We start from the raw sequence: 9,984 nt of genomic DNA, 5'->3' as shown, positions 1-9,984 counted from the left end.
TTTCTTTTCTCTCTACACCGAGATATACCGAAAAAGATAAACTTTCAAGAGAAATAAACTCAATTTTTCTTCTAGTACAAGCCACCAAGAAGAAGAAGCTAAGGGAGAATAATCTTCTTCTTCTTTCTTCTTCCTTCTGCTGCAAGGAAATACTGATTGCATTTCTCTTCCTCTGTCCCGTGGAAGCAAAACTATCGAAGAAGAACACAAAAAGGGTCATGCAAAATCTGAAGAATAGCCACTCCTTCCTTTTATCGCGAAACAACAGGGAGCGAAGGGATGCTTTGCTTTGCGGCAGAGGAAGGCGGGAGCATGATATTGAGTACTACCAGCAAATGCATTAGAATCTTTCATCTAAGAAAATTAAAAGAAATGTATATTCACCCTTAATTAACAAATGACAACCATGCATTATATTATGGTACAAATATGAAAAAAGACGTGAGTTAGTAAAAAGCCATAAACAATATTAACGAAAATATAATAATAGAATAATATAATGCAGCATTGCAGCTAAATAAATGTAATTTATTAAAAAAAAAAAAAAACTCAGCTTTTACTTACTAGCCATCGAAAACTTTAAATATTGCATTTTGGCCACTTAAACTTTCTCGTCTTTCTCGCTTTTCACTTTCCAATCTCAACTCGTCCCAATGAATCATCGCACCCCGCCCCTACTCGTCCTCCTCCTGCTCTTCTCCTCCGCCGACGCCGCCGTAGATCACTCCACCACCCTCAACATCTCAGATCTCTGCGCCTCCTTCCCCAACCTCTCCTCCCTCCCCTCCGACCGTCTCACCGTCCTCATCTCCGCCTACTATACTTCCCGCTCCACACTCCTCCGCCGCCAAACCCTCTCCTACTCCTCCCTCCCCTTCATCTCCTCCATCGTCGTCCTCCCCATCGCCGTCCTCTGGTCTAACCCCTCCTTCCCTCCCCCTTCCCTCCCCCCTCACCCCAAACTCCACCTCCTTCCCCTCCCCTCCCCTTCCCTCAACCTCCGCTTTCTCCCCCTCCCTCCCTCCCTCCTCCTCTCCCGCTTCATCCTCATCTCCGATGACGACATCTCCCCATCCCCTCACTCCCTCTCCCTCGCCCTCTCCCTCGCCAACCAGCACCCCCTCTCCCTCCTCGGCTTCTTCCCCCGCTCCCACGCTTTCGACCTCCCTTCCAAATCCTGGATCTACACCCTCCACTCCGACCGCTACTCCATTCTTCTCACCAAGCTCATGCTCCTCCGCGCCGATTACCTTCACAAATACAGCTGCTGGACCAGATTAAGCCCCGCCAGGGCCGTGGTGGACCGCGAGCGTAACTGCGAGGACATTCTCATGAACTTCGTCGCCGCCATGGAGAGTGGCGAAGGTCCTTTGCTCGTCGGCGGTAGGGTTAGGGATTATGGTGATCCGAGGAATCGGGGGAAAGGGGAGACGGAGATCGGAAGGGTGGGTTTGAGCTCGAGAAAGGAGCATTGGGGGAGGAGGGGGAGCTGCATTACTGAGTTCCATCGCTTGCTGGGTGTGATGCCATTAAGATACAGTTATGGTAAGGTAGTGGGGGAGATTGGGGAACAGGGGGTCTGTAAAAAAAGTGGGAAGCTGGTTTTTTGTGATGAGGATTAGGGAGACATAATGCATTATGGAACCCTAGAAGCATTGCCTCTTCTTTTCCTTCTATTTTTCTTACTATAAATAATATCCTTACTTATCTTGCATTTTATTAGACTAGACGTCACAGTTTTAAAGCGATAAGTTAGTTTAGTTGGTTACCTCTTTCAGGTCAGTGAGTTCAAAAGAGTTGACTTTGAGAACTAGTTCAAGCAATACAAATTTCTTCGAGTAGTGCTTTGCATATACATTACTTTCAATCGAACATAAAAAAAATTATAAAATACTTTTGGTTCACTCTATGGCCATAATATTGAGAACCAAATAATTCTTAAATGTGAAAACTAAGATATAAATTTTCTTTGTTAAATCTTCACATGCATAACAAAATAAGCAGTTCAATGTTCTTTCTCTTTACAAGAGCTAATAAAAGACTTTACTTGTGACATGGAGTGAAAAAATTGGGAACTTTGATGAATAACTATACTTGATAAAGACCATGTTTACGACATTTGAAGGAATAAAAATTTATAACATTTTGAGAGTTATAATTGAGCTTTGCTCAACATTCGAGAAATTATATAGCGACTACATAGAGCTACAAATGATTTTTTTTTTTTTTGTAATTTATTAATTAAAAGCATGTCAATACCAAAAAAAGCTTATTTAATGTCAGCATCATTGATTTCATGAAGAAGCTGCACTTGTTCTTGAAGGGTCAGAGTTTGACAACTATGTATAGCCTCATAAATGGAAGTGACAGTATGTTCTGATCATTTAAGAAGAGGAGAAGCCAAAAATAACTTCTATAACAGTGTCTTGTTGAGTATGACTATATGAGTTATTAAATACAAGCTCTCTCATAAAGTTTTTATTTTTCCTAATCTTGATCGTCTGAAATAAAAATTTGTTGACATATTTTCTCTTTAGAGAGCCAAGTACATTTTGCCTTTTGTTTGGCCAATTTGATCTCATAGTTTGTGGCTTTAATAAGTTTGTTCACATTAGATAAACTCAAGGTGTAGTTGAAAGAGTTCCATATGATAACTTTGAGTGCTAATTTGATATTATTTAATCTATTATGAAGAAAAAACAATAGAATTGCATTAAAGTGATGATTTATGCATTAAAAAAGTTGTGAGTAAAGTTATTGCATGAAGAAATCTACAAGTATTTTTGAAATTGTTGTCCAAATGCAAAATAACACGTGATCAGAGGTCAATGGTTCAATCCTTTGTAGCTAGAAGCAATTCACCCTATTGTGTTTACAGAGGGCTTTCTCCTGTAGGAACCTTATAGAATTAACAAGTTGTTGGTTAAACCAACTAAAGTAGTGTCCCATAACGTGATTCATTCATCCAAAATTGAAAATACAACAATCAAAGCCAACTAGGTTATAAAAAATAGGGGTGGATCTGCTAATCTTTCACCAATAGTTTTGATACAATTAAAGTTTCCCAAAACAATCCAATGACCATTAATAATGACAGTGAGGAAATACATGCCCATAAATATTTTATTATGGTAGCACTATTGTCAACATAGACAATTGTAGCATAAAAATTAAACATATAAAAGAAAGTTAAAAAATCATGAATAATTTGAGCATGAGATTCTAGCATGGAGATGGAAGTAGTAAAAAAATTTAGTTTAACTAGATGAGAGCATTAAAAGAAAGTATGAAGTAATTGATGCTTCATTTAGTGGGGAATATTTTAATTGACCAATAGGAAAGAGGGTAAAAATTGGTATAAGTATAAAAGTTAGTTTCAATCAAGCAAATAGCATCCTGACTATGCGCTTTAACAATGCTTTTGTAGCTAATGATGCATACATCACCATTAAGGCCATAAACATTCTTGTCATTAATGTTTGGATAAAAGATTTTTTTTTTTTTTTTTTGATAATGGGTACCTTACTTAGGTCTGCCTTTTTTGGCTTTAATGGGGATAGGTTGAGTAGAGGAAGAGGGGGCAGAGTTGATAGAAGTAGAGAGTTATCAAAAAAGATTAAAGACAAGGTAGATAAGTTGGTTGATTTGAGGGTGCTCTAGTAAGGTGTTAATGTTTGTGTTAGTAAAGAATGTGTTTAGAGAAGAAGAATGTGGTATTTAGATGTATAAGCAAAGGAGGTATCAAGTAAGTTTCAAAGCTATTGATGGGGGTAGAGGCTGGGATGTAGAGGCAGGGGGCTCTAGGTGACTTGGCGAGAGGTATGCTGATGTTAATATGTGTGCGAGTGGGGAAAGGGAGGCCCCATCTCAGAGAGACACACATGAGATCCACTTTGTCTTGTATGTGTGTGTGTGTGTATGTTTTATCTAGATTTGTCCACTGAGGCATACCCAAATGATTGGAATAGTAAAAACCTTGAGGAAGATGCGCGAGAGACAAAGATGAAGAAAAAATGAGAGACCACACACAGACTTGCCCTATAAGGGTGAGCTAAGATATTCCCAAACTCTGTGACCTAATTTATATATTTTAATTGGGGTTTATAAGAGAGAAGGGGAGAGAGATCTCACTGCAATGTGGGTTTAGTGAGAAGAGCCTCAAAAGGCTAAAGCCTGGAGAGGCAAAAAGCTTTGGGGCCAAAAAATCCTCTAATACATGCTATGAACCTCTTATTTATAGTAGATAGAAGGCCCACAAGTGTAAAATTACATGATTATCTCTGTTTTAATAGATATATTACAAGATATTATTTTTCTCTGGTGTGTATATGTCTTTTCGTATTTATAATTAATTTTGATACCTTCTTGTGTAGACGCTTATCGACCTTTGCTCTTGGAAGTCGGTCAGCTCTTGGTATGTAAATCGGTCGGTCTTCACTCTAGAAGATGGTTAGCTTTGAGTGTGGTAGCCGATTGGCTTTGGGGCGGGCATTTGGCATGCTAAATTATCTTTCCTTGGTGATCTCTAGAGAACTTTAGGAATTTTTGAGGAGCAATTGAGGGAGCTTCGAGTTGATACTTGAGAGCTTGTTTGGGGGTTAGATCTAAGATCGATCGTTAACGCAGATGTTTGTCTCTTATTATCTAGGACGGGACTCTTTAGTTTTCGAGTTGGCCCTCAGCCGATCGACATTCCTTCAATCGTTTGGATGTCGGTCGGTTGGTGGTCTTCTACCGGTCAACTTCACGAGTGCTTGTAGCATTTTGTCATAGGGATGATCATAATTTCATCACCTTTAATCCAGACCGTTAGATTGTCTCAAGATTTATACATATTATTTTTGGGTATATATATTAAATTTTATAATATTCTTGTTTCTTAATAGTGACAGCTGTGATAAGGATAAAAAAATTTTAATACAATAAATCAAATATTAATAGTCATAATGTAATGTAATGATTATACTCCATATATTTTCATGCCCAAAACCCTTATATATAGGGCATAGTGGGCGGTTCTCAATGTCTTGAGTTTGTTCCTCTTTGCATCCACTTGGCTTTTATATCATCCTCATGGAGAAAGGATCTGATTCAGTGCTTAAAATCATCGACCGGGTGAAGATGATGGTTGCCCTTTGAGTAAAGCGTCAGTCGGAAGTCGAGCTGAGGAAAAAAAGTGGGAGAAAAGGGTGGCTAAGAAGTTGAAGCCATTTGAGCGAGTGGCAAGTGAGGAGTTGACAGACTCTATTTGGGACATGAGGAGTTGATGGACTCAATCTAGAACATGAGGAGTTGACATACTCAATCTAGAGCATGAGGAGTTGACAAAATCGATCTGGGTGGTGTTGTGGATGTGTTGGTGTCTTAATGTGTTAGTGTGTGGGGGTGTTTATGTGTGGAGGTGGTGACAGTGGTGATGTGTAGACGGTGTTATATTGTGATGTGGAGGGGCATTATTAATGATACTGAGAAATTCATATTTTTCTTTGAGTTGCGATATTGTAGCATTCTTATTTATATTAATTAGTTTTTTTCATGATAGTAATACTATGGTTAAGAGAAATGAGACCAATTCATCTGCAATGTGGGATAAATAGACAAAATTAATATTTAGTGACCTTTGCCTCAAGGAGGTCAAATTGGGAAATAGGCTGACAAACTATTTCCAAAAGGAAGAGTGACAAATTTTTATAAGAAAATTTCAGAAAAGTACGAACAAATAGTATGATGGGATGCAATTAATAAAAAATGAAATTAGCTAAAGAATGATTATAAACTCTGCAAGGAATTGAAGCGACGATCAACAAGCTTGGGGTGAGATCCGTAAAGCGAACAATTAATGCTTATGAGGAGTGGTGGGCAGAGATACGGCGTGAGCATTTCTGAAATGTCCCATGTTTTTTTGTCAATTTTTAATTTATTTTCAATTCCAACATGTTTTATGAATTCGTAGGTGGTGTCTGCTACAAAAAAAAAATTAAATACAGTGGAATTGATCCTGAGCTGGAGGAGTTGGATCGTATGTTTGGAGGTGTCGTGACAACAGATAACAATGCAAGTGCCCCCTGTGAAATGAGGTTTGGTGGCATCCAAAAAATTTGAGAGTTGATCAAACATGTGATTCCAATAAAGGCCCCAACACAGACCTATGTGAAGTTGAGTCCAGGAGCCAGTCAAAGCGTCCTCGGGTTGAAAAAAAAGAGGGAGCTTCTTTCCTTAAAAGCTAGATCTCACAGTTGGTGGCTTCATGCATCAATGACTCCGACCCATCACAAGCAACTTCTGTCCTGCAGGTTATGTGAATTCTGGATGCAACTCCAAAAATTTATGAGAACAAATTGCTGTATTTATTCTCTGTGAAGTTGCGTGAAGATTTGATCTAGAGAGAGTTTTTATAACGATGTCTGCTGACTGTTGGGTGACTTAGCTACATTATTTTCTTAGGAGCAGTGACATTTGAGAGACTCTTTTTTTATTAGATTCTTGTGGGACATATTTATTTATTTATGATTTTTTGTGATATTTTGGATATTTATGCTGCTTTGGACATGCCATTTTATGTGAGAGCTTCTTATTCCTTATTATATATTGTATTTACTTTTGTAAGGTTATCTGCTTATGTTGGTTTTATTTGTGACCTTATATGATTGTAGCCAATTCATTAATGCTTATGTGTTAGCCACTCCGACATTGAAATACATTGATGCAAATAAAGAAAGGGGCAGAAGGAGAGTTGCAGCTGCAGTATGCTTGATGTACAAATATTACGACTCGTACATAGAGTGCTTCCATTACATGAAATCCTCATTTGTTGATAATAAATGTGTTGGAGAGTTGCTCGTTGTCCGGTCAATGAGATTTAATAATATGTTTCGTATGTCACATGTGGTATTCACTGATGTGTTGGAGGAACTATACAAAAATCATGAACTTCACAGCTCATTTAGAACGACTTTATGAGAGGTGTTAGCAATAATCCTCTACTTATTATCATAGAATGAATCAATGTGATGAACTATGGAGCGATCTCAACACTCTTTTGAAATGATTTGCAGATACTTCTCAATAGGGTTGAATGCACTATCACTTTTTCTTCACAAAGTAATAAAACCAGCATATCTTGCATTCAAATGGGCCTCCATATAGATTTCACACGATCCACCATACATGTCATACTTTAAGGTAATTTATCATATTTATTAGAATCAAATTTCATATAAATATTGTAATTATGGAACCTTTTGTTATTTTTATAGAATTATATTTGAGTAATTGATGGAGCGCACTTTGATACACATGTTTCAAATAATGAGAAGATCACATTCATCAGCCGTTATGGGTCGCCGACGCAGATTGTCAACAATATGCGACTTCAACATGTGTTTCGCTTTTGTCATGACTGGTTGAGAGGGCAGTGCTCATGATAGTAGAATATTCAAATATGTAACACAGAATAACAAATACAACTTCTCACATCCATCCATTGGTTCGCCTGAGACTAAGCAGGTCCTAATTCTTTTTTCCCTCAACATTATTCATTCAATTCAAATCAGATAAATACTATTTAGTCAATATTAGGTATCCATTGCAACAAGGGTGTCACAAGCCCAATCATGATATGAGATAGCACTTACCTTATTTTGAGTGATCCAACAATGTTGCGCGGGACAGGAATTAAATGTTGAACAAAAGACATGCATTCTGACGCGGTGTTATTGAAAGGACTTTTGATATTTAGAAGAAGAATGAGTTGTACTTTGCGATATGTCATCTTACCCGTTTTTAAAAACTGTACAGATTGTGATTGCTACAATGATTCTTCATAAGTATATTCAACGACATCCTTATCGCAATGACAACAATTTTCAGAGGACGGATGATGATCACGAACATGTCCCTACCGAGACATATGAATACCGTCTTGGATAATCTTTGTCACAGACCGAAAATGATGTTCCTAAGACCTGCATGAAAGATGTGGAAGGTGTAAGCGAGAAGGTAGAGTTCAGTAAACAAATTACACATGCAATATTTTGAGGGTGATTAGAGGTAATGTTAGTTTTTATCATATTATTAATTGTAATAACGACATTCATTTTTTATTATATTAGTATTTTATAAAATTCATGATTATTTTTTTTCTTTATGCATTTGATATTTACCATTTTGATTTTTTACGTAATTTTGTATGTGTGTTTTTACTATTAGTTGGTTTTGAAGGTCTATGATGAGACATTTTACCTTATGAATTCTTCTGGATGACTTGTATGTTGCTACTTGTTAGTGTTACATATGAAATCCTAATGAATACAACCAAGTTCCTCTATTTTTTTGTGATACGGTTTCTTACGTTCTTTTGAATGACCTTTTTTTTTGTGATATGCATTTGTGACACGAACGAGCTTGGTCTTATGTGGGTTAAAGACAACCAATAACCCATTTTTTATAAGGATTGTTGTCTTTTTGTGATGACAAATTTGTTGGTTTATATACTGAGTTCATTGAGACCTCACAACTGTGTAAAACTATAATTAATTACTTATGTTATCAATTTTTACTTGTGTTATATCTAAGAGCATGTTTTTTTAAGCATTCAGAAAAGATGAGCTCGAGAGTTTCTAATTTCTCCAAAGAATTGCACTGTTACTATGGACTTCAAAGTTCCATGCTAACTTCATGTCAGTCACATAGCTACAAGTGACAATTTTATAGGTGCCCACGGAGAATCACAAAAATTTGTGATTATTTTCGGTCGGCAGATACACTGAAAGATTCTACAACTGAAAGTGATTGGACATGAACAGTATTCCTGGAGGATAGCTTAGCTTGTGACATAGGTTGTCTACATTTTAAAAACAATATTATTATATTATTAATTATTATTTTAATAGTTTTTTTTAACTTGTGACATAGGTTGTCTACATTTTAAAAATAATATTATAATATTATTAATTATTATTTTAATAGTTTTTTTTCTTAATTTTAGTAATAATGCCATACAATGTTAAGTGAGTTGTCATTATTATTATTTTCTAATGTTCTGTACTGGATATTTACTTTTAAATTATAAAATGTACTGATATAAACAATTATGTTTTTGACAACTTTCTACTTGCTTTGTTTTTCAGACCACTACCACAATTATGTTTGGGAAACTGTTTTCTTGCTGTTTTTTAAAATTTTCTATGGTAGAAAACTGTTTTTATCAACTTAAGCTGTTACAGTGTTGCAGCTGCCAGAAAGACGTGGTCTGATTTTTTGAAAATAACACAAATTTGTAATAATCACCACAGTTTTTTGAAAAACATTTTCTTCTGCAACAACTTTTTCTAATAGTTGCACATGTCTCAAATAGACCCTTAACCATCTAAACTTTAAATATAATATTTTAACCACTTTTTCATTATACTACCCTCCATTACTTACTAGTGAATGCATTGAATGAAAGTTTTGTTCGGTAAAAAATGTTATATTTAGAGTTTTGGGTGCTTAAAATTTTAGATTTTAAGTTTGAGTGATTAAGGTTATATTTGTGGCGGCACTGCGGCGGCGGTGCGACATTACATCTTAGTTTTTCATGTTTGGTAAAATGCGTTTTGCGTGTGTTCTAAAAATGTTACAACTCAAAGTCGTGTTTTCTTATCGTATTTCACTAACTGCAATAGCTATTAAAAATTTGTGGTGTGATTTTAAAAAAAATTTGATGGCTATATTTTTTTAATAACACTAACAAGTGTTTTTTTAAGGAGTTGTTTCAATTCTCCGAAATTGACTCTAAAATGTTATATTAATCATTACGAATAGGTATCTAAAAAACCGAGCCACACAGCGGAGGTAAATTTCAGTCTGGTGTACAATAAAAAATCTCCACCCAACCCCACGGAAAAAAAAGAAAAAAAAAAATTGCACAAAACGCTACAGCGGCACATAGTGCGCTCCGCCGGCTCCTGCATCGTCCTCCACCGTTTTCTCTGTTATTCTCCC

At 36.4% G+C, this 9,984-nt stretch overlaps 1 protein-coding gene across 1 annotated transcript; it reads left to right on the top strand.

The window, feature by feature from the left end:
• Nucleotides 1-1,025: 1,025 nt before the first annotated feature.
• On the top strand, nucleotides 1,026-1,688 carry LOC110024772 (glycosyltransferase family protein 64 C3-like; the record flags this gene model as incomplete). The annotated part of the gene is made up of 1 exon (XM_020724931.1): nucleotides 1,026-1,688. A coding segment is annotated over one exon (597 nt), but the record flags the coding sequence as incomplete, so codon positions are not given.
• Between the last annotated feature and the right edge of the window lie 8,296 nt (nucleotides 1,689-9,984).

This window comes from Phalaenopsis equestris, unplaced genomic scaffold (assembly GCF_001263595.1).
Source record: "Phalaenopsis equestris unplaced genomic scaffold, ASM126359v1 Scaffold000273, whole genome shotgun sequence".
Classification (NCBI taxonomy): Eukaryota; Viridiplantae; Streptophyta; class Magnoliopsida; order Asparagales; family Orchidaceae; genus Phalaenopsis; species Phalaenopsis equestris.
Note: the sequence above shows the minus strand (reverse complement) of the source record. Positions and strands in the feature narration are given on the sequence as shown.